This window comes from Orbicella faveolata, unplaced genomic scaffold (genome assembly GCF_042242905.1).
Source record: "Orbicella faveolata isolate gen_17 unplaced genomic scaffold, um_ofav_v1 contig_13, whole genome shotgun sequence".
In the NCBI taxonomy this organism is placed as follows: domain Eukaryota; kingdom Metazoa; phylum Cnidaria; class Anthozoa; order Scleractinia; family Merulinidae; genus Orbicella; species Orbicella faveolata.
Window position 1 is genome coordinate 8,714,766 of NW_028301540.1, and position 25,477 is coordinate 8,740,242.

The 25,477-nt window shown below is 38.8% G+C and overlaps 2 protein-coding genes across 3 annotated transcripts in view; both read right to left on the bottom strand.

Moving 5' to 3' along the window:
- Positions 1–3,055: 3,055 nt before the first annotated feature.
- The window catches only part of LOC110052709 (uncharacterized), a 31,170-nt gene continuing 8,748 nt past the window's right edge, over positions 3,056–25,477 (bottom strand). For both annotated transcript variants that reach the window (XM_089284461.1, XM_089284459.1), the window contains exons 3-16: positions 22,284–22,557; positions 18,597–18,883; positions 17,742–17,894; positions 17,370–17,413; positions 16,126–16,226; positions 14,288–14,612; positions 13,288–13,320; positions 12,399–12,563; positions 10,996–11,118; positions 8,739–9,086; positions 8,359–8,584; positions 7,347–7,499; positions 6,316–6,467; positions 3,056–4,464 (exon numbers count right to left, since the gene is read on the bottom strand). In XM_089284461.1, the coding sequence (XP_089140587.1) occupies positions 4,316–4,464; positions 6,316–6,467; positions 7,347–7,499; positions 8,359–8,584; positions 8,739–9,086; positions 10,996–11,118; positions 12,399–12,563; positions 13,288–13,320; positions 14,288–14,612; positions 16,126–16,226; positions 17,370–17,413; positions 17,742–17,894; positions 18,597–18,883; positions 22,284–22,557 (2,533 nt within the window). In that variant the 3' untranslated portion in view covers positions 3,056–4,315. The remainder of the gene's footprint in view (positions 4,465–6,315; positions 6,468–7,346; positions 7,500–8,358; positions 8,585–8,738; positions 9,087–10,995; positions 11,119–12,398; positions 12,564–13,287; positions 13,321–14,287; positions 14,613–16,125; positions 16,227–17,369; positions 17,414–17,741; positions 17,895–18,596; positions 18,884–22,283; positions 22,558–25,477) is intronic.
- On the bottom strand, positions 18,908–21,100 carry LOC149114864 (uncharacterized). The gene has a single exon (XM_089284465.1). The coding sequence runs from the start codon at positions 20,750–20,752 to the stop codon at positions 19,091–19,093; it is 1,662 nt and encodes a 553-aa protein (XP_089140591.1). The 5' UTR covers positions 20,753–21,100; the 3' UTR covers positions 18,908–19,090.

The window sequence follows — 25,477 nt, forward strand, 5'->3', positions numbered from 1 at the left end:
AAATTTACAAAGCGCAGGTGTGTTACGTATTTAGCAAAAGATGGGCTTGCACCACAACATGAGGAGGATGAATCTGCGATTAGGCAAATGTTGAAGAAATTCCACATAAAACAGGATACAGGAAATTTGACAAAAGCACAACCATCAGATACCTGTTTCCGTTGCCAAAGGCTAGGTCACTGGGCTGCTGAGTGCCCAGAGGGCCATGAACCAGAGTGGCTGGCGCAACAAAAGTGCTTCTTGTGTGGTGTGCAAGGCCACATACAAACAGCATGTCCCAAGAAAAGTGGAAAAACCCCACAATTGAAATCCAAAATCATGCAGAATAGACCTCCAGCTGTTAAGCACACATGGTATTCTGCTAGTGCATCTCTTACAAAAATGTTAGGTACTTTAACAGCAAAAAAACTTTAAGACTTTAAATGCTATGAACCAATTCCTGCATCATCTAGTGGCAACGATGACCCTAGGTTTTACAAACAAAGGAGTGATAAATGCTTCAATGCAAGTAAGGGAAAAATAAATGGAAGTAAGGCTGCAACTGCCCTTGGATGGTATGGCAAAAAGGCAATGCTTGACTACTGGAATCAACTTTCTGGTGATATGCATGGCTTACAAACTGAATCAAATGAATCAAATCTTGCTATGTTATGGGGATCGATTAATGAGGACATTGCTCTTGTCACTTACCTTAAAAATTTTTTCTCACAAAGTAAAGAGAGGGTGGTAAAGGAAACTGGAATTTGGTTTTTAAATCATATGAAATAAAATCAACGCAACCTGGATCACAGATCTATGTTACAATCGATCGCTACTTGTTGGCCATTATTATCTTTAAATGAAAAAAGCCGAAACAATCTAGTTACCAGTTCGAGAAACGGAGCAATGCATGCCGGAAAGGGTCTTTACACCTCGTGCGCGGGAAAACATGGCGGTCGATACAAGACAAATTTTATAAGTCAAAAACCAGTTCTCGCTTTCCAAACTTTGACACTAGCAACGCTTGGCAAATGGGCCACAACTCACGAGAGGGTATTTTTCTTGGGCAAGAACAGCTCTTGGACTTTGCTGCCTGGCTCGATCTGACTTCGAACGCCGATGACACGATTACGGTATATCAGCTACCTTCGAAGTTTCAGAACACATTTTGATTCTTTATAACGTGCTGATGACTTACGGGTTTCTCGAGGCTTTATGATGCCTCTCAACCACCAGGCAGGCATACGAAGTACTTTAACACAATGCTTAAGATATTAGTTGACAGAGCTCTAATGCGGCACATCTCTTTTTTGTTCGATGGTATTTCGTTTGCCGCTCGATCGATTCACGTGTTGTGCTCACGTCACAATAACCGATGTAAACAATCTGTTCCCAGATTTCCGCTCTATATACTATTTTCCTTTGACTTTAAGACAGCTAAGATTCAGTGGAATACACTAGAAACAGTCTGCCTGTTTGCTGTTCAACAAAATAATAAGGTTTCTTTTGTTTTTTGTTAAACAAAAGATCTCCAAAAGATGCCGCTTGGAAAACTGAGCTTTTTACATACGTTATTTCTCGAGAACGAAGAGCGCCCCAGCCAAAAAAAATTCACAGCAATATTTCTCAAGTAAAACGAAGCCTACATGCCAAAATTCAGCTATTTTTGAACACTTTCAAAATGACCAAAAAATGTAGGGGACGTTCTTGCACGCGGCAATTATCTCATGTGATCTGCAAGATGGAAAAGCCCATATCACTGAAGGAAACCATCGTCTCTGGGTGGCCCTCAAAGAAGGAATACCATTTATGCCATGTCGTGTGATTCCTCACTGGTTGCCACTTCATGGGTCCTACATAAACCTTGATATTGATGTTGCCAATCTTAAGTCCAAGAAAGTGATTCTTCCAGAACATCTGGGATTACTTGTTGCACAAACTGTGTTCAATTAAAAAATTACTTTCAAATAATTATTCTGAAAAGTAATAATTCTATAATTTTGTAAACAAGTTTTCAATTCTCATTCAGTGAACTGCAAGCATATGACAGTATAATTTATTTATCCAGTTTCGTGACTAGTAGCGTACATATGCCATTTTAGACAAGACTCACGCAAAGGAACTGCCATCAAAAGTATTGCTGACAGTGTACATGTACTACACCTATTGTTGTTGTTGTTGTTTGTGAGCCACAGAAATCAGTTATCCAAATAAATTATTTCTCAGACTTTTCTTGACCAGATATTGTCGTCATTTTATTTTATTATTGTACTGTCACTGTAACTGTCATCAAGTTATCGAATTTAAGTTAAAAAATAACACTTTGTAGCGGAAAACTGAAACTGGGTATTTCTACCACATTGGGTATTTGCTACGAAATATACCTTACAGAATAAGTGGACAAAAATGTCATAAATGGAATTATTCGAGATTGGAGGCAATTCCTCTTTCAAAGTGCCAGCCATACGTGAAAAAAAGGCATTTTAGGAGGGAAAATTCCCATATCTTGAAAAAAATCTTCAACTTTTAGGTCTAGAATACCTCAAAGCTCAATTATTTTGTTTGAGACGAAAGAGGGCATTTTATGGGGAAAAAATTCTCATACCTCGAAAAAAATTCTTCAACTTAATTTTAGGTGTAGGTTACGTCATAGCTTAAGAAAGGATTTTGTTCCAAAATTGAGTCGTCCAAGAATCAGAAACATTTCAGATTGTCGGGGTGGGGGGGTCTATCAGTTCCAACATGACCGTCGGAATCTGCTAAAATCGATAATTTATATATTATTTTTGGTCCTTGTATCTACGATTGATTATTTGCTACGCACACGCGCGTTGTTACCGTCATAATGCTGTACTTTCCCTCCAATTTGGCACAGTCGTTAAAAGACGAGTATAAGTATTTTTAAGGATTACAAATTTAGAGGGAGAATAAGCAGCAATTATGCACCCGAGGATCGAGAGAAAGAAAGAAATAAAGAACCAAACAAACAAAGAAATAAACAAAGAAACAAAGAAAAGAAATAAGAAGTTTCTGTTGTAAGAAATGGCAACTGGCTGGCATAAAAACGTCTTGAACATCCTTTTAAAGCCCACAAATTTTATTGCTACAATGTAGCTACAGTTAAGGCTATAGTGTTGAACACACTGTAAAGCATCCACTGAGACTATAGATGAATTGGTAAGTAACAGGTTTAAACGTGTAACATAGCTAAGCTAATTAATTGAGCAAAAATGTATCGTCATTTGGTTGTTCTTTAAAAGCAGAAAGCGGTTATAAAACAAACGTAATCCTAATCAGGCTATGAAAAAGGCCAGAAATGACGGTCACTTCTGACTATATGCTACAGCAACTAAGTCGTACCAAATGCGATTCTGTAATCTGCAACGGCTCTATAACATATTACTAAACGGTTATAAAGATCAAAGCTTAAAGTGTAACTAATACCCAAAATTTTTATCCGCTAAAGTAAAAATACTTGTTATAACGTAATGACGGTAAAGGCTGAGTTTTATAGTGATGGCCTTATCATAACTTACCATCGATTGGTTGTTTAAACTATTAACCCTCGGACATGCAAGGAGGAGCAGGTTGGATCCCTCTCCCTTCAGAGGATTTTTATGAGTTTTGAAAGGAGGCTTTACTTTATGTTATCCAAACTCGCAATCAGCCAATCAGAAGCCGTGTCTACTGTCCTGATATCCTGTGATATCAAGCCACTGACCTGGTATGGCTACGATAGCTTGGTCAATTTCAATCGAATAATTTTTCCGTGAGTCAAAGTGAAAGGAGGTTTTAAAATAAAATCAAAATTTTGAGCGTTTGTTTTTTGGGGTTAAAAGGCGTCGAAACTTTCCCGTCAAAAGTAAACTGGAGGGCGCTCGTCAAATGGCCGCTGTTTTGTGACAGTCCTGATTTTTTTTGTTTCTAACATGGAGCCGGGGTTTTCAGATCTCGCGTTTCTGAGTTTCTGCGAAAATAGTAAAATCTAAGATCGCAGATTCAAGAGGCTGGCAGACTTAACAACCTCATGTGACGCCAGATGACGTCACGAACAACAAAAAAATTACTGATCTTGCAGAGCAGGCCAGGGGCTATCTATTCATAGTAAAACGATTTTTAAAAATGTCCTATTGAAACGAGACCGCAGGGGAAGGGCTCCATTTACCCCTCCTTTCTACCACGGTGGACGTATGAGTTTATATGTACGTCCAAGGGTTTAAGGCCCTAACTAACAGCCTTAAAATAACTAACAGATTCCAAAAATGATCCCGATTCGGAGACAGCAAGGTTTTTTCTGCCCAGTGGGTCGTGGGTAGTGTGCAAGGCGACGATTTGCTTATACATAGGTTGCGTTCATAAACCGTTTCGCCATTGCCATGCGGTACTTGACACCTAAAGCAGCTAGGGCTATCACTGCAACCAGGGCAAATCCACCAACTGCCGCCACGCCACCAATTAGAGCAGTATGTTTGTCGTGACCAGAATCTGTGGATATCAAAACAAATGAACACGTTTCAGACAAGCAAGCAAAGATTTTAAACGTATTTTAAAGCATTTCGGCCAGAGACGGGTTGCAAAGAAACGACTCTTTCAGCAAAGCATGATCAGCATTGTCAGTAAATGGGTTCTACGTTTATATTCCGTTCTAAAAGAGGCTTCAAATTTATTTTGAGCGCTGTGCATTCCTTAATTTTTCCAGCAGAAATAGTAAAGAATATCAGGGTACAAGATACCTTTCGCAGTCGACAAATGGCTAAGGTTAAATGTATAGAGGACCAAAATGTCCGTTATAATCAAATCAGATTATCTTGTCATTCATCCTATTTGAACCGTTTCTAGTTCTTGTTTTTTTTTTTTTTTTTATTTTATTATTTTTTTTTTTACTAGTTGAGGGACTATAATGCCGCCAAAAGCCAATAACCTACAAGCAATACTCTTTCATGCGTATTACTGACCAAACCTCATGCCAGTTGTTGGGAGTATTCTCTTGGTACCCAGTGTCGTCATCTTTGATGAAACGTTCCGAAAGAAATGGTATGGTAGCGCGCACTTTCTATTTCATTAATTGCTGGGGAATGAGTGAGTAAAAGAAGCGCGCTGGTACTCTGTGCACCGTCCACAAGAATGGAATCGCGCAATCTGACCTTTTCAACGAATGGTACAACAGCATTTTTTTTTAGTGCGACTACTCGTAGCGGGCCACTTGGAAAAGAGTTAACCAATGAGAACGTTACTTGAGGAGGAGGAGAAGGAGAAGAAGAAGAAGAAGAAGAAGAAGAAGAAGAAGAAGAAGAAGAAGAAGAAGAAGAAGAAGAAGAAGAAGAAGAAGAAGAAGAAGATATTGGAAAACACGAACAATGACACTTAACAAAATTTAAAACCCAACAGAGTGGGAAGAGTTGCGAACCTCACAGGAAACTTTACCATTTGTTGATTGGTTAGTTTCGATCCTAAAGTTTGTTCGCTCCTCAGTGGTTGCGGTTTAGTTGTCGCAAACTGAGTTTTCAAGCTAATTTTTTTTAAGCCAGATTTATAATTATGATAAATCGCCGTCAAGGAAAAAGACTCTCTAAGGGTATATATAACGCAGATAAGTATCACCCAACTAGTGGACTGATGCAAATCCTTCATTTTAATTGGCTATGCTACTAGAGGACTATTAGTAATAGTCCTCGAGTAGCGAAATTGGCGCAATCGAGCGTTACGCTTTCTTTCGTTTTATTCCCAAATAAATGTTTCTTCAACTTGCATTTGCTGACTTTGTTATTGCCTTTTCTGTCCGACTAGTTGGGTGATACTTAAACAATTAGACCAACGGTCTAATTCGACCACGGGTCAATAGCTTCGCCTCATGGGCTAGTGACCCGTAGCCCGCAATTGTTAAGTAGTCCTTAGTGTTTATGTATTCATCTCAAATAGACCCTTAATACTTGCCTTCACGAGAAAGCTGCCAGTTCATTGTTCTCAGTTTACGTTTTGATTGGTTAGTTTTCGTTTAGGTAGCCCCGTTCGATTACTCGCGCTGGTCATCTTAAGCAGCCTTTTTTCAATGTTAGAACTAGTCCAGTCGCTGACTATAGAGCGGGGACGAGAGAGCCTAGGGACTGGACTATGTTAGAACAAACAAAATCCAAATACTATTGAAAAAGCTTCTTTGTTCCTGATGCAGAAATATTGACCTTATTCATTTGTTTTTTCGTTTAACAGTTGACCTCGACTTTAATTTCTGTCAGTCGTAATTAATTGACCAAGAAAATACTCGATTGGTCGAGATTTCTACATTTGGACCTCATGCTCAGTACGCAACAACGTAACTTCTTCTAATAATTAATTAACCTTCTCGATTAGAAGCTTGGCTTTCTTTTTCTTTAATCAACAAGGGTCCGCGTGTGAGAATGACCTTTGATGTGCTTTCTTCACGTCCTATGTCGTCACGTGTCACATCTCTTCTCTTTATCTTGTTACCGCTTAAACAACCTTTGCTGCACCTGTAAGTTGATGGATTGTCGATTGTCAAGGCTGTTCACTGAACTATAGTCAACTGACACAAAATAATAAAAGAACTTGTGATCTTTTGAAGTTATTGACATGCAGTCAGTACATCAGAGGATGGCGCTGGAAAGAAACATTAAGCTCACGTGACATGAGTGGAAGTAGAGAACCTTTGCTCCTGTTTAAAATTACGAAAAGTACGAGGGACATATGAGTTTTTAGAAGAACCGAGGTACTATTTTTTACAAACTAAATGACAAGAACTTTTCGAATCGCAGAGCCATGCAACACTAAAGAACAGCTACAAAGCAAAAGCTCAGAGGAAGGAAAACCGAACTTCTCCTAAAAGAAGAAAACGAAACCCTTTGAAAGTCAACTTGTACCCACTAAGAATGACCAGTTAACAATTAGATTATGAGCTCTAGATTTCTATGAGGTAAAAGTTGATTCGGCCGCATCAACTATCGCCTTATAGAAATCGAGATTGAATAACTGAATTATTTAGTAGAATTCTAACTAAAATTTGCTTGAAATAACGATTCCAGTTATTTTAATTTCACGCTTTAGAAAATTCGCGCTGACTGAATTGTTTATTTGACATTTGCAGTTGATTCTTTTAAAAATTTCGAGTTTTTTTCTTAATTCAAGAAACCGTGAATGTCTTTCTTTTAGTTTTCTCAGGAGTTTAATTATCCATTTGAGTGTTTCAAATGTTCTTTCAAAACTTCGGTGAAACGAGAAAACGTCGCAATTTTGTAGACTACACCTAGCCACTGCAAACTAATGACAGATAGTGTGCAATGGCTAAGCCAATCAGATTACAGCATTTGCATTAATATACTAATTGAGTTCTACCAGTGTCAGTTAGAACTCACCTGGAATTAGTGGAAGTTTTATGACAGGCGAACAACTCACAATGGACGAAAACGGTGTCATAATCGTTGAAAAACCGAAACGTTTTGATTTTAAGCTGCTGAAAACTTCGGGTTGGATCATAGCTGTAATCCAGTGTTGTATCTCGCGGGCATCTATAAAAAGAAAAGTGAGAACAAAATTAACGTACTGTACTTTGCAAAAGTAATGGAAAAGAAAGTCAAAAACATTCAAAATTGTTTGCGAATTTCGGTGAAAAAATGGCGAGATATAACTTTAGGGCAACCTAAAACTAACGTTCGCTGATATTTCGAGGAATTTCATTTGGTTGAAACCAAACTTTCATTAGGTAAGAGGTAAATTTTTCTTCAGTTTGGGTAATCAAAAGTTTCTTTGCGCGAAACACAAATTCATCGTCGTTTACTGTTAGCGAAACCTCATCTATCCTAAGTGTCATTTATCTCCATTGAAATTGCATTTCTGGTGACCTTCAGTGACGAAGATTTCTTTTTGCTTTTCCGAGGGTGAACTCGAACACCGCAACCGGTATATGTACTTACCTTTATATTTGTTCCAGTATTTCCTTAACTTGGCCTATTTTAAACAAGGAGGCTATGCTGCAGCATATGTCAAGAATAACTTTCCCAGAAACTAATTCGTTCCGTTGGTCCTTATACAAGCTAAGTACAGTCGCCCTCAACTCTCTCAGGCTCCCTAAAGCTACGTTCTAATTTGCCTGAATTACTTACGTTCCTCTCAGCTGTGCGTTGTTCAAAGAGGCAACCGGATTCAGCAGTGAATCAATCGTTCAAAACGAAAATGCTGCTCAGCCGCTACCAAAATTTGTTTGTGACGAGAGTTAAAGCAACCGCAAAAGAAAGGCAGAAATTTAGAATTCTGTTTAAGGACGTAATTTGCTCTCGTCGTAGTATTTATAACTTGACTTTAACACACGCCAAGAGAAGAACACATTTTAATTGTTGCTGCCATCCATAGCGCTGGAAGTACACCTACCCATTTTCCATAATGGTGTATTGAGGCAAGGAGTAAAAACTTCCGTCTTTAGTGGCCTTACAGTTCACAGCCATTATCACCAGTTCAGCACTTGATTCCACGCTGTAGCCCAAATACATATAATCGTCGAGAGACATTTCCAGTGGGTAGTCCTTCTGAGTGTAAGCCGTGGAAAATGATGAACTATCGTAAAAGTCCATTTGAAAGGTAAAGTTACCGTATCCCGCTAAAAGAAAGGAGATAACAATTTTAAAGGAACCCCCACTAGTGGGACAAGCTGACGTATCAAAATTTAGAGGAAACTGAAATATTGTAAGAAAATACGTAAGAAAAAACAAACCCGAAAAAAATTTGTTTAAAAAAAGAGATCCCTCCATTACCTTCATGCCCAAAGAAAATACTCTGAGGTGTGAATCCAAGGCTTTGCAAGGTCTTTCTGGAGTAGCGGCAGGAAAATGGTAACTTTACGTCATGAGTTCGAGTGATGACATTGTCGATAATCAAGGCATCCGCTTGCACTTCATTCCGGAAGATAATACCGTCCTCTGTCTCGTTCACTAATGTCCCGCAGTCATCTAAAGGTGTGCTGATCACGAAGTGTGTTGAATTCTCTGTGGCTCTACATGAAGCATATCGGAGGTGCAGCTGGCTGACGTTAAGGAAATAATATCTTTCTTTTTTCAACGTCACCGTCATGTTGTTGCGTGTGCATGTGAGACTACTTGGCTCTGGAATGAAACAGAGTTTAAGAAATTAAGGAGGCTGAATTCAGTTTTGAAAAACTAAAAGAGTTCAACTTTTCACTCTGAAGTAAAATTTTCCAACGTGGTTTTTCTTCCTATAATTAATTTATGTTAAGCATCATACGCAAAGGGAAGACTGGGCTCTAGTAGCTTAAACGATGTTCTTCTCAAAATTGACCGTTACAAACCTGTGTCAAGATTTCAGGAATTGGCTCCGATTAAACATTCATGTAAAATGAATTAAAATATGCACGACAGGTTTTGAGCTATTCTTGAAATTTCAAAATGTTGAAATCAAATGTTCAATTGTTGTTGTTAATAGTGGTCAATGCGTTTAGCTACACCTAGCTAGTTCCCACGCATGCTGCTTAAAATATATATATATATATATATATATATATATATATATATATATATATATATATATATATATATATATATATATATATTTCAAATTAACATAATAGGCTTGAAAAACCCAACTGGCGGGAGGCAGACTGGGTGGCTATTTACAAACATGATCGAGGAATTGAACTGGGCTCTACCGAGAAACAACTCCAGCTTAGTGGTCAAAGCTGGACTTGAACCTGCGACCTCCAGAATTCACGTCCAGCGCCCTAACCACTCGGCCACGCTGCCTCCTTTTCTTTACAAAAAATACGTCTTGTGGATTTCATTTTTTGCTATTCTTCTTCTTCTCCTTCTTCTTCTTCTTCTTCTTGTTATTATTATGATCATTAATATTTATTATCGTTGTCATTATTATAAGTATTTTCATTACTTTTTTGCATGAATGTTTGTCAGAGTCAATTCCTAGCTTCTAAAATTTTAGGGTAAACGTTGTTCAAACTGTTAGGACCGACTGGATCGTTCATTTTGGCCATTTATGAACGTTTTTATTGTTTGTTCTAGTGTCGCATATCGATGGTTAAAGACTAAACGAAAGAGTAATGAAAAAAAGATAAATAGAAACTGTGGAAAACGTTTACGAAAGAGTTAAAAGCTGGACCGTTTTACTCCATCTAAATTGTGACTAGCCACCTTAAATTGCTCTGTAACAACATGTATAGAACAAACTAGGATGCAATACTCGAAATACGATAAACAGAGATTCTACGCGTGCGCTCATTGGCCGATATGTGTGTTTAGATGAGAGTATGTAAACACGGTTGTTACGAGAAATATTTTATTAAAGCAACGGAGGACTTTTTCCGTGTTTTCATCGCGTCGTCTAAACACCAAGGGGGTTGCCAGAATTCTCGAAGATTGTGCAAACCGTCGAATGCGTCTAGTGTTTGCATAACTGTCTCCAATTCTCCTAGCGCCATTCGCGTATGTAAACACGGAAAAAGTCCTCTATTGTTTTCTTACATAATAGAGCTGTCAAAAAATCTTATTATTGAATAAAGATGGTGAATTTTAAGCTCGGTAATGAAATTTGAAAAGTGAACTGATCAACATGACACGAGCGTGGACGAAGAAAAACTCTGAGTCCCCGACAGGAATCGATCCCATGAACTCCCTCACGACGACTTCGACAGTGCTGAACCTAGCAGTATGTAGGACGCCTGCCACATGAACTCAGTTAAACGACCTTGCTCTCCACGAGTTCTCGTAACTCAGTGGATAGAGCGCCCGCCCGGTGTTCGGGAGGTCATGGGTTCGACTCCTGTCGGAATCAGATTGTTTCTTTGTCCCACGCTCGTGTCATGCTGTTCAGTTCACTTTTCACAATCTTATTATTATTATTTCTTAGTAAGTGCTATCAGGTTAACACAACTACCTGAAGTTCTTGCGCCGGCGTTCCGTGAGGAGAGAAGAAGTTGCCTGCTCGCGGACTCAAAAAGAAGTTTATGCGTGTGCATTGTGTTTCGACTGTACTGCGTACACTTACCATCACAGGTCAAATTGTTGGAACTCATGGGTATCCCCTCAGGACATCCACAGTAAAACGACCCAGGGGTGTTAAAGCAATCATGACTGCAGCCGCCATTTCTGTTAGAGCATTCGTCAGTATCTATAGAGAATATAGTCTTGTGGTTAAAAGGTATTCCTGGCCAGTCATTTTTTTAACAAGAGTTCAGTCCTCTAAATGTGCCCATTGAAAGATTCCGATAACAGAAGATTTCGTAAAACATGTTAAAATAAACAGTAGCCATATCTAAAGATGACCCTTCGGCGAAGACATGTCACCATTGTCAAATGCCGATAAGTTTGGTAACGTTATATATAGAAATGAAAGTGTGAAACTACGTTAGAATGAAGTAAGAAAAAACACTAATCTTTGTGAGTAATCCACCATCCTGAAGAAATGCCTTTTAAAGTTTGAGTGCCTTATTCACGAGACGCTCCCAATCAGCACATACGTCCGGGCGCCCGTTTCTCGACGGTCCGGAAAAGTTTTCGCACCCGGAAAGCCATAGCAAAATCTCGAAGGTTATGATTACAGAGCTACTTTATTCACGTATTCTTAATATGAACAGAGTACTCGCGAACAGGTACTCAATACAGTACTCAATTAATTGTTATATTTAAGAGACTTCGAACTCTTGAATAACCTCATGGCTGATTTGAGAAAATATTAATAACGGTAATTGAACTGAGTGGAGTGCAGTTTGGTCGGAAACCATACGATTTGAAATCACAAGTACGGTTTCAGACCAAAATTGCACGACACGAAGTTGAATTGCCATTTTATTATATCCATTTTGAAATCGCATAATTTTATCAGCGTAAGGGAGTTCTTTACCGTCATTCAGTAACTGTGAATAATTAAATTGGTCAATTGTTTAAAAAAACAAACAAACAAACAAACAAACAAACAAACAAAGCTTTGGCAATAAAAGTTGCAAAATTCGCCATACAATGGCTTTTTTGTCTTTCATTTTCCTGAAATTTTATTGGTTACTTTAAACTAACCTTGAAATCTGGTTGTTTTGTTTTACTGTCCCATTCTCATCGGCTGAGAAAAAGGATGCACTTTAAAGCAAAAATAGTGCGATTCGTAAATAAATCGCACCACTGGGAGCCAATCAGAATGCAAGGACATCAGTGATATCAAAATGGATTTAATAAATTCCTTAGCCACAATTTTATATATAATTAGTCGCGAACTCCAAGCTCTGAACTCTAGTTCTGTTAGCATAATTTTTGAACTTGAACTAACCAGATAGCAAATACACGACATTGATCAGAACAATTCTGTTTATGATGTGTTATTTCGTATATATATTGATAAGTGTAAAATTAATTATTTTTGGAAAGAATGAGTGAAATTGAATTATTCATGTTTCGTACCAATGCAAGACTTTTCTTCAGAATCCAGTTCATATCCACTGCGACATGCGCAGCTATAACTGCCTGGGTTGTTAAGGCAGGTATAATCGCAGTCCGCTGGTATATGCAACTCGAAGTCCAAAGGACTTTCCAGGGAGGCAGAAAGGTTAGCGGCCTTAGCAACAGCTGTATGTATAAAAAGGAACTGTAATAGATTAATATGTAAATGTTAATTAATTTAATTGACCCACACGCCGGTAGCAAGGAAGAGCTCTCGTAAACTTGTTAAGAAGCATTCGTGCATGAACATCGAATCTGCATTTGGAGTGTTGGTTTTTGTGGAGGAAGGAAAACCGGAGAACCCAGACAAAAACCCTCTGGAAGACGAGGATCAAGAACAAACTCAACCCAGTTATGACGACAGGCTCAGTATTCGATCACAGGACACGTTGATGGGAACCGGCAGCTCTCCATTGCGTCATGTGCCACCCTAGCTCCCCTCAATGGCAGCATTTACTAATGTTAAAAAATGGCATTAAAACCGTATCGCATACAAACATGGATGCAGTTTTTAATCATTTCAATGATTTCAACATAACACTTTGATTTAATGAATGAATTATCCTGCTTATATTGAGAAGTATATGATCTTAGTGGAACAGTATTTTAGTTCGAACTTCTTTATGTGCTCCTCCTGACGTGACGCTATTAGACACCCATCTCCGAAGCGCTCGCTCAACTTAGATACTGCCCTGGTACAAGCGGGAAACTTAAAGCTGGATCTCAAGGGGAAATGAGTCGCAAACGAAAGTTCCTTCGGGAATAATATCTACGCTCTATCGAAATATGAGAACCATAAAACAACGACAACTGTAGGCTACATAATTATGTTAGAGTTCAGGGCACTTACTGGATCTTGAGGGAGCTTCACACTCGTTTATGTCTGCAAACGAAAATTTATCATAAATGTGAAATTATAGATTTAACAATAAATTCCACTAAGATATAACGATCTTTGCTAACGTCATTGTTTACAATTTTCCTCATTAATATACGAATTTCGCAGAGAAGGCATCATTTGGCTCTTTGGTTGTAATAATCAAGGAGAAATTGACTTTCAAAAACTGCAAAATTCCTAGGTGGCAAAAGCACTTACACCTCATATATTTTTGTGTAATTTTGAGTTTTAAGCCCGCGTCGCACAAAACATGTACAATCCATCAGGGTCAAATTCGTTAGGACAGTTAATAAAACTGTACCCTTCCAATCATCCGAACTGACATATATTTTTGTGGCCTGATCACAAACTGGATTAACTCTGCTATTGTGGGAAATATTGTTGACAAAGATTCGCTCTGCAGCGATTAGACTTCCTACATCACACATTTCGGATACGTTACGTGAACTTGCATTCCTGCAATCATGGCACGTATTGGAATCAATGTCCTGTACGCTGCCTGGTCGCTAAGCACATCTTAATTTGCTTTTAGTTTTACATTTTTTCTCTGCATTGTATATTTTCCTTGTTGACGTGGTAATTTAAGCAGTAAAAAAGTTTGTAAATAGACAAATCATAAAAAATCTCAATCTAACGGCCTCTTATATTCACAAGTTATAAATATGATAAATGACGTTTGATGATAATACCGTTTATGGCCTTGCCAATGAAGCTGTTGTTGTCGTTTTTGGTATTGCTGTTGTTGTTTTTGCCCTCTAGAGGCGGTAAGGCTAATCCCGGAGAGCTTTACACACCTTTATCAGATTCCAACCTGTCTAACCTGGTTGGTCACTTAATTAACCTAGCTAACTTAACTGGTCTCTTGATTCCGTTCAGAATAGCTTCACTGGTTACTCGCTCGATCGTCAGTAAGCAAAAATATCCACTATTATTATCATAACATTATACATACCAACGCAGCTGGTAAATTTTGGAGGGCCGAGGTAGTACCCAAATGGACAAACACCGTCTACGATGAATTGCCAGTCCCTCAGAGATTCTATGCCTGGTGTGGGTGGTCCATCATACGCGCAGCCTTGTCCAACCACTGCACCTTTATCTATTGAGATGGCGTATGATCCACTCATGCTGAATGCTGCTTTGGGTATTTCAAAATACAGCATAGTGTCATTTGAACCGATTTCGACGTATTGAGAAAGTGTGTCCACTTTGTACATTGTGTGTCCACTGGGCAGCAAGACAAGTCTGATGTAAGAGGAGGTACGTGGCTTCTTTATCTACATAAAGCAACATAAAAAAAATATCAATAATAGTTGAATCAAGTACCATGTGTGACTGGAAGATCTGTATTAACCAGGTTTTTTTCCCCCTGCGGTTTAATTAAGCGAGGCACTGTTCGGTTATTTAGTATAGCAAGATAATAACGCAATGTAATAACACATAAATTCCGATTTTTCAGTATCCAAGGAAATATTCACGCATTGTGTGTGGTAAAATTTTTCCGGAAAGACCTGGGTACCAACTTTAAAGAAAATTCGAAAACAGTCCTAAGAAAATACGCGCGCTGATTGATTAAAAATCGTTTTTCTATAAGTCGATAGAAACACAGAACTAGCACGAGCTGTGACGTAATGATGGCGCGAGTAAAGAGAATTTACATTTTAATAATCAAAGTTAACAAGTTGTTTCCTTTTCTTCGTCGCGCTGTTTTCTAGAAGAAATAGAAAACATGTTCTCCGTGTTTCTATTGAGTTATAGAAACACTCGTGAAAATTTGGGAGAACTCGAAAAAGCTGTGAAAACACTCGCCTGCAGCTCGTGTTCCCACAGCATTTCCCGTTCTCCCAAACTTCCACTCGTGTTTCTATAACTTGATAGAAACACGGTACATGTTTTGTATTTCTTAAACGTGAGAGGGATTAGCCTGGCAATAAAGCCTATACATGTGCTTATAATGTAGATAGGACCCTGCGCACGCTCTGATTGGTCAAAAACCCCTGTTTTATCAGAGTATAAAACAAAGTAAAAGCGTGCTTTATTGTTTTTTCGCCACATTACCTCTATATATCATAAAGCAAACGAAGAAGCCTAAGCCGTGTATTACACTGTAATAAAACACTCTGGACATTTGAGAACACTCGAGAAATGTAGAAAACACTCGCCTGCGGCTCGTATTTTCTACATTTCCCTTATGTTCTCAAATGCCCGTCGTTTTTTATCACAGTGTAATACACAGCTTAGGCTTCTTTATTTGCTAAATATATATGGGTTATTGACCAAGCTTGTTCGATCAAGATGGTTGGATATTGGCCAAGTTTATTTTATTTATTTGTTTATTTATTTATTTATTTTGCGTGATTACGGACCGAGACAGAGTCAAGGTCCATAAACACGCGAAAAAAAAAATAACATAAAAAATAAAATAATAATAATAACAACAACAACAACAACAACAAAAATCCGAGGCCAATTTCCAGCCATCTTGACCGAACAAGCTTAGTCAATAAAGGATTTATTGTACGGTTTTCGGGAAAATTTTCCCTGAAGGACACATCGGGCAAGATAGCGCCATCGTCCCGCTCGGATAGCCAATCGCAGCACAGGATTTGGTTTCTCCTGTCCTCTCACGTAACTAGTCATATAATAAGGAGGATGAACTCTCTTTTACTTCATCCTCTCTTGAGGCTACTGAGGATAGAAGATTTTTATTAGTGTGACTGTGATGAGGTGAAGTGCAAACCAGATATTACGATTATCAAGAATGCTGATGATCTAATATACTGGTCTTACCACTCGGTCAAACTTGATGCCCAACTGGACAAAACCTGGTCCTCTTGTACTGTTTGGAGTTCTTGGACTGCGACTTCCTATAATCACTCGTGGAGTGTTACCTAGGAAATTAATCGTCTCATTCAATTGTTACCCTCTATTGTTTGGTCTGTTAGAAATAGTTGGGCAAAGGTAGTCTGTCACATCGAAATACAGGGGTTGCAATTGGCAAATCGGTAAAAGGTACTTAAAGTAAGGAAAAAATCAATAGAATTGGAGAAAAGTTGTTTCTTGATGCTGGAAAATATATTTTCCATCTATTTACCGCTAGAGGTTTGTTGCCCCATCTTTTGGTAAAGATATTAACATAGTGAATGGTTTGAACCCAGGAGTATCAGTAGGCCGAAAAGTGTGATCGTCCGGGTGAGGGAAGTTCTGTAAAGAACTGTTAAGTTGTTGGTGACTGTCACCAACAACAGTTCTTTTCAGAACTACGCTCACCCGGACGATCACACTACATAAACTAAAGATATAAAATTTAATAAAAAGAAAAAAAACAAAAGAATTGGATGTTAGGATGAACGAGACATCCTAAAGTAATAAAGAAATTCTATGAAAATTGTTTCTTTCGTTTTTCGTTAATCCTACGAGGCCCGATGGAGAGCGGAGGGGCGCGGGAGTGAAACGTGGAAGCGTTGATTTCGTACTTTCCTAACCTAAACAATATTGAACGAACGACAATAGGGCTACTGACTATTTGTTAAGACATTAAAAACACCCTGCGTTAAATTGTGCGCTAAGCACCGTAATTTCGTAACTCAATAGAAACAGAAGTAGCACGAACTAAGAAGTGGTGATGGCCAACCTCGTTCCCTCTCTTCATCCCATTCTCTAGAAGAAAGACTCTGGTGACGAAGTTGAATGATGGCGCAAGCAGAAAGAATTTTCTTTTCGATAGAGAAATAAACCACAGATTTCTTTATGTTTTTTTTTTTTTTGCCCAGTGTTTCCTAAAAGATATAGGGGTGTTCTCCTTGTTTCTATGTACTTGAGGGAACGCTTTTGAAAGTTTGAGATAGTTCTCGCTCTCCCAAATTTCCACTCGTGTTTCAAGCACTACATGTAGATAGAAACATCAAAAACCTTTTCTATTTCTCTTTACTACTTTTTCTTCTGTCATCTAAATCGCATTTTACGAGGTTAAAACTTTACGATGCGGATCGATAGCGAAATAATTCTATATTTCCTTTTAGTTATGTACTCACTTTGACCTACGAGGATCGTGACGCATCGCTGTTCAGTTCCAAATCTGTGGCCAAGTAAACAGAACATTACACATTAAATGTTAACGAATCATGTGATGGTCAGTTTCACCCTTTGTCTCTTTTTTCCCTCTCGGCACAGTCGTACCTCGCACGGGAAGCTTCGATTTCCAGAGTTATCGCCCTTCGGTAAACGACCAATTTTCGCGGATTAGGATTTCAAGTACAGCTGTATATAAAGAACAGTGATTCGAATCAACAACAGACCGATTTCGCTCTGTAAATGTACAGTGAATTAAACAGCAAATACGATCAAAAAAATTCTTTCGCTTCCTGTGCGTTAAGTTGATGAGACTTATTAGTAACCAGTCTTACCCCGCCGAGTCCACCGCTTTAAAGCAGAACACCTGTTGTCCTATTTGTTGCTGGTTTGGGTACCACGTGACATTTCTTTGGTAAAACCCTCCACGGCTGCTTAAAGTAGTTAGTTGCATTCCCACTGGTGAAGATGTGACTATCTCGGCAATCCTAAGAAAAGTTGTTATTTTAATCAATAATAAGACAATAAAAGTGAAAACGATACATAATTCGTTTCTGCGTCTTAACAATAAGTATTTACAAAAAAAAAAAGAAAAAAAAAAACTTAATTGAGAATTTTTACAGACGAAACGGGACAGGCATTTTTTCCACAAAAATGGTTAAAAGAAAAGAGAAGAGTATACAGTTATCTCCTAAATGGACCTTTGCCGATAAAATTTATATGAATTCTTTTTGTCTTAGGCTGCGTGACATTTTAGGGTCGACAGGTGATTGAATTGGACTATTGTCGTCAACTTTATTGTAAAGAGAGACCGCTCCGTGTTAAGGATGCCTGAAAATAATCCGGCACAAACTGTAAACAATAGACCATTTTACAGTTTTCTATTCAGTGACCTGGCCTTTGAATGGCAGCGAGGCTGGAGGTGACCTTGTTTTGATTAAGACCTCACTGTTTTTGTTGTGTAAATCAAGTTGTCCTTATGCTAATTAGTTGGTATTTACACGAAAAAAGCAGGGAGGTCTGTATCAAAGCAAGGTCACCTCCAGCCTCGCTTGCATTCATAGGCCAGGTAATTAAGCACACAACTGTAAAACAGCTTATTTGTGATAATCAGTTGTCGTGTCCCCCATTAACGTGTCGCGACATGTTTGGCTACAACCTAATAACTTGCACAGATCTCAGAAACTTACTGCTTTGAGACGTCTGAAGCAGATGCCTGAATGACTGCTCTATACACCGAGCCAACCTGCACTTCGGAACATTCGCCATCTTGGGGAGTGTTTCCAGCAAATACGGGAGTATCATTACAAGAACCAGAATGACCGGTGACTATGACAAGAAACTGTAGCCCCACAGCGCTGAATGGTTTGACGTTACTAAAGTCTGTAGTTCCTGCCGGGAAATCTTCTAAAGTCATCGCTACAGCGTAAGTGCCAACTGTCCTTTTCCGACCTTCGTACTTTATTACACAGGATTTCTGCAATGTTATTTAGAAATATTGGAATAAAAACGTTCTCTGGTTAAAAATATATTAAAAACATAAGCTCTCGGCTATCAGTCTATAGCCTTTAACGAATGAAAAATGTGGCGCGCAAGCGAAAATATATACGAATGGGGTGCGAAAAATTGAGAATAAAAACAAGCGTGAAAAAAGCTAGAAGATAAAAATGTATATGAGGCCTAATTACAATAAAATCGAGTACTGCCTAGGCAACGGTTTTGAGTTGTTTTCCGCGTCGACAGTTTTTGCTGTGTGCGAAGATTCTAGTGTTTTTCGGACCCGGTAATTGCCTTTGTCAATGACACAAGCATTGTCGAAATCAATGGAGTGATTGTTTTGCCACGCATGGTTGGCAACATTAGAGCCATTTGAATAGTTCTTCAAGTTTCGTTGATGTTCCTTTTTTCGGGTTTGGAAGCATCTTCCGGTTTCTCCTATGTAATTCCAAGGGCAGTCTTTACATGGAATTTTGTAAACAACATTACATTGAAAATCTGAGGGTTGTCTGAACTTTGGTGACGGGAATTCTTGTTGAAGGGTTTTAAGTGGTTTGTTGACAACTCGGATATCATTTTTGCGGAGTAATCTTGTGAGGGGCCCGGTTAGGCCGCTGATGTAAGGGAGACATGCAAAACCCTGGTACATATTAGATGGATCAGCCCATTTGAAGAACATAGAAACCAGTTCTTCCGGTGGAGGAACTGTAGATGTGGGTGGCTTCTTATTGAGAATGTTAGAAATAACAGCCGGTGGGTAACCATTAGCTTCTAACGCGGCCCTAACATGATTGGTTTCACGTGTTTTTCCTTCAAAACTGCTAGGGAGGTTGGATGCCCGGAACAAGAGGGTCGAGGCCGTGCTGATTTTGTGTTCTTTTGCATGATGGGAAGAGAAATCCAAATAACGGTCAGTATGGGTTGGCTTCCGAAATATATCAATAAAGGCAACTCCATTTCTTCTGGAAACCAAGGTGTCTAAGAAGGCAATTTGGCCGTTGTTTTCAAGTTCGATTGTGAAAGAAATTTTGGGATCACAGGCGTTAAGAGTATCGTGGAAGGAAGAAACGGCGTCCTTCTTGATAATCACAAAGCTGTCGTCAACATATCGTTTCCAAACCCTTGGTGGGACTGGTGAGGTACTGATAGCTAAATCCTCGATCACTTCCATACAGAGGTTAGCAACAATGGGGCTAACTGGACTGCCCATTGCACAGCCGTGGATCTGTTTGTATATGCAGTTATTATAGACAAAATAATTGTTTGAAAGAGTGAAATCCAGTAGAGAAATGATGTCATCTGTGCTGAGAATTGTTCTGGATCGTAATGTGTTGTCATTGTTTAATTTGCTCCGAATGTATTCACATGCTTTGTTGACTGGAATAGCTGTGAAAAGCGACACAACGTCAAATGAGACCATAACTTCATCATCAGAGATTTCCATATTAGCCACTTCTTTGGCGAACTGTGAGGAATTGAGAACAGAATATCCATTGTGGTTCTGTATCGGCGATAGGATTTCCAAAAGGAACTTGGATGTATTGTAAAGGACGGAGCCAATGGGAGAAACAATCGGCCGAAGAGGGAAGCCCGGTTTGTGGTGTTTAATAGAACCACGGATGGCGGGAGGGGAACCGTCTGTAGAACGGAGTTTGCGATAAGTCAATTCATCAATCTTATTTTGTCTTTTAAGATCGAGGAGTCTGTTGTTCAATTCTTTTTCAATTTTAGAGAATGGTGACTTGTCGACTGGATGGTAGGTGTCACGGTCAACAAGTAGAGCTTCCATTTTTGTGTCATAGTCTGTTTTGTCCATAACAACAAAACAGCTGCCTTTGTCAGCTTTCATTATCACACGTTCATGGTCATCTTTAAGGTTCTTTAGGGCTTTTAATTCGGCTTTGGTGATGTTGCTATGTGGTGGAGGTCGAGCTCTGTGGAGCAGAGAGGCAGTGGTAGTTCGTATGGCGTCCTTCGAGTCATCGGGAAGGCGGGCGATGGCGGCTTCAACCTCGGAGACGATATCTTTGACAGGGATAGTTCGTGGGGTTGGAGCAAACTTAGGGCCCTTCTCAAGGAGGAAACGTTCTGCCGCAGAAAGCGGTTTTTGAGATAAATCGAAAAACACTAGAATCTTGGCACACAGCAAAAACTGTCGACGCGGAAAACAACTCAAAACCGTTGCCTAGGCAGTACTCGATTTTATTGTAATTAGGCCTCATATACATTTTTATCTTCTAGCTTTTTTCACGCTTGTTTTTATTCTCAATTTTTCGCACCCCATTCGTATATATTTTCGCTTGCGCGCCACATTTTTCATTTGTTAAAGGCTATAGACTGATAGCCGAAAGCTTATGTTTTTAATATATTTTTAACCAGAGAACGTTTTTATTCCAATATGTCTTATTCTGCTTACAGTTCTATTTTTACTCGTTATTTAGAAAGTTGTCTCTTCATACTGGTCTTGTCATTAATGAAATTGTACTCGTATACTAATATAAATGCTGTAATCTGATTGGCTAAGCTATCGTAGTCTATCGGTCATTCCAAATAAATCCGCGGATTTCTAGTACATTTAAAACACGCTAAGTGGTTAAAACAAGTTCATTTAAGGTGATTCCTTAGTATTGCATTGCGCATCCCTACTACGCACCATTTCGCGTCATTAGCGCGCGCACGTGAGCGCGTGCGCGTACAAAACGTAAGAAATTTCCTCAAACTAAGTCCTATAGCGAAATAAATGCTCCTTTTCTCTTAAACGAGCACGGTGACCTCCACTTTTTATTTCATAATTTCAATGAGAACAATATCCTCAATAACTGAGAGAAAAATTAGCACAAATCTACGGCTACTTTTTTGGGAATGAAATAAATACTACAGAGGGAGACATAACGGTCTCAACAGCGCATGTCCAAATCATGTTTACTATAAAGGATAAAAAAAAAATGCGGGGTATTTGAACACATTTTTTTCTGGGACGTAGATGAATAAACAATCAAAGAAAGTCAAACTCTGTGTGGTATAACACGCTACATTGAAAAATAATCGAGCTTATTTGTTGCGCACGGAGATTACCAAAAGTGGCCTAAAAAGCCGTATTTGTCAGCATTGTGGCGTGAAAACAAGCACGGTGACCCCCTCTTTTTACCACGTTTTTAATATCTCCTTGTCCTGTATCAACAGCATACCAAGTTTTATCGGGAATCTACGGCGGGTTCTTTTACTAGGGAATCACCTTAAATCAAAGCTTAGGATTGACTGAAGATGATCACAGCAACATTCTTGCTCCTCCAAGTGGCCAATTAACCCAGTGCATATTATATATTTTAACATAGTCGGAAATCTAATGTTTGCAGAAACCCAGCCGTAAACTCATTTACCTCATCAAGTACACCGTAAGGAAAACTGTCATTGTTAAATTGAGACTCTGAGAAAGTTGAATAACGACACTTAACGACATCACCATCCGGGTCTTCAACAGGGATTCTTAGAGACTGGGGACAACCCTCTCTAAATCGGACAATTGCAGCGCTCCTTGATATTGGAGATGAGTTAATTCTTCCATTATCGGATCGTCTGGCAAGGTTGACGCTTGTAGACACCAGCCAATTATTACCACCACGAGACAATGAAATCCAGCAGCAGCCAGAAAAACTAATTACCGTAGACAAGATAAATATTTTATATGAAAATTAAACAACAGCAACAACAACAACAATAAATCAAAGTCAAGTTACATATGGAACTTAAAGGATGGCGTACTACTACCAACTAAAACAATTAAAATATTCAGAGGTTAAAATATAAAGCTTATCCTTCTAAAGAGTTACGAAGCAGGTGTTTTAAGCAAGACTTGTCTTGTGACAAGACACAAAAGCAACGCAAGGATACACCTGCTAACCTGACCGACAAAAATACGAGAACATGAAGAACAAGCTGTGCTGCGATCTTTAAAAGGGCCTTAAGAGGAGTAATAAACTTCTTTAAACATTATCCGACACTTCAAGGAGCAAAGCTATAGGGGAAAAAATCCTAATAAGAAAGTAAAGAGCGGCGATGGTTACGAGTTACGTTTTCAACCCTAACCCTAACACTTCCCTGAGGTTTTGTGCAAAAAGATGCTGAATTTCCTGCGTGAACTGGAGGTTGTCTACTGTCTACCTTAGTTATTCATTGCTGTATAAACAACTTTTCCCTAGGCTTTTTTGAAGTTTAAATGTTACCAAATTATGGTTAGCAATAACCGCAGTAAACCTCTCTCGTGAAAAGTTAGCATAAATAACCGAAAAATTGTCACTTGCTTCAAAGAAAAATCTATCCATTTGTTTATTTTATTTAAGTGCTACTAACCCCAAAAGTTGTTTTTCGGTAATATGAATCTCCTTCTTCTCCTGATTATCACTGCTAAAAAATTATTGTGTAGCTATTTTTGTTAATTTCCTAGGAGTTTTCAAAGTTTGTAAAATTGTTCTTTTCCATGTTCACGATCGAGGACTATCGGAGAGTGGGACAAATGGGACGCCATTCCGGGAATAACAATGCTTGATTTCTGAGAAGAATATACGCGAAGATGCAATGGTGCGAGTTTAAATCTATACGGAATGCAAGGAAGATTTGTTTTTGGAGGCTGTAGTAATACAGGAAGCTTAGGATAGAGTATTCCTCTTCATTCAATACCTTTATCTCGATGACGATCGACCAGAAGCGAGAAAAAGACCAAAGAAGCGGGCTGATCTGTGCTCTAAGTTCTATGGAAAAAGTTTACCACTGACTCCAAAAGTGTAGCAGCTCTCGTAAGCTTGTAATTTTCTTCATCGTGAGCAGCTGTTATATATTTTTTTAGGGCTAGGGGCATTGAATAAGAGACGGCAACATCACTGATGTTTGCGTTCTCCGCCACATGCGAGATTTCTTCGATCACGAGTTTAATGCCCTTGTGAAAACCTAGAGATTTTCATGGCCTGTATATTCTTCTCTTGCTTCTGGCGGAAAACTCAACATTTTCAAGATACTGCATAAGACACGAATCTGGTATAGGCTGGGAACCATCTGACCATTGCGAACTCCGCAAACGATCACCTGAGTCCCAGACCAAAATAATGGAGTCTAAAGGTGAGAAGATCATACGGCAAGTAAAACGTATCGCGTTTTTTGTACTCGAAATAGAGACCTTTCTCAACGAATAGCGAACAAAACCTACGTCCTACAACTAGGCGATCAAGTTTTTTGAGGCTTTGCAATGGTGAACTAGCCATGTATTTGTGTATTTTATAGCAAACCATATACTCGCCGTAATACGGCTGTTTCTCAAAGGCCATTCCGCATACACAATTGTTTGGTTCTTTGAACTTTGTTTTTGAGGAACAAAATATATCTTAATTAAAACCTTGAAATGAATCAAACATTGATAAATTTATGAGGAAAGTAAAACAAATGGTTTAAATTCGACTCTATAGCTTGCCGTGATGAAAGAAAGAATGCCCTTGCCATTGAACCGAAACGCAAAAGTCAAGAACTCCCAGGTTATTAGCGTACGTGAAATGGACTTTTTTTTCTATTATTGTCGAATGCGTTTTCTGATTTTGGGTCGGTCGGTCGTTCGGAAAAGGAAAAAAAAAACAAACAAAAATAAAAATTGGAAGAGGAGTCTGGAGCTAAGGGGCTCGGTACCTCAGCATAATATCCGTGGAGCCTGGAAACAACAAGGTGTGGTTACAAAGTCAACATCGCGGCAATGGAGGAAGGAAAATGTCGACGTCGTTGTTAAAATCAAACGAGAACAGGGAAAAACTAAAAATCTGTAAGGCGAAAAATTGCTTATGTTTCAGATTAAAGTGACAATTGTTTGAAATATTATAATGTGTGATTGCCTTCATTGCCTTCTGCCTTTTTTTTTTTTTTTTTTTTTTTTTTATAAACGCGAAAATCTGGGTCGGTCGGACGACGCTGAGCAGAGAGAAAAAAAAGGGGATGGCCTAATGTTTGAGGCTAAAAATGTTTCGAAACTCCGAAATCCGCAGGTTCCGTAAAGTCAAATTATATTACTAACTCTTCGTGTTCATTGACATCTTTATAACTCTTTAAGAGCTGTAATTAGTTAACCCTTCAGCCATTATTTGTACCTTTATGACCAAAAATGGACCAACAAATTGTCGATCCTACCCTAAATTACAACGCGGCGATCTCGACTGGCGACCCGCACTTCGAAATGGAAAAAAAAAAAAAAAACTATTTGCAGTCATCGCGCAGCCGTCCAAATCGTAGCTAGACCCTGAATTGTAATACTAGATGATACAGTTCTTTCACTGAAAAATCGTGTCCATTTTTGATTAAATGTAAATCACAAATAACCCAAATTTGTTTTGACAGCGCTCGAAGCTCAGTCAAAAGTCTCTTGAGTGCTTTAACCTGGTTCCCGGAGTGACGTCACTAGCAGCCCGACCCAGATCCCACTTTACGCGGTCGTGAACATAGAAATTAGAGATGCAAACGCCTGTACAAACGTAGGGATTTTTACCAATCGAGATGATTTCTTCGCTGAAGTAGTTGGTGAAACTAATGGATTTTATTAAAT

Coding starts and splice junctions, on each gene's coding strand:
- LOC149114864 (XM_089284465.1), bottom strand. CDS start 20,752: ATGAAAGCTGACAAAGGCAGCTGTTTTGTTGTTATGGACAAAACAGAC.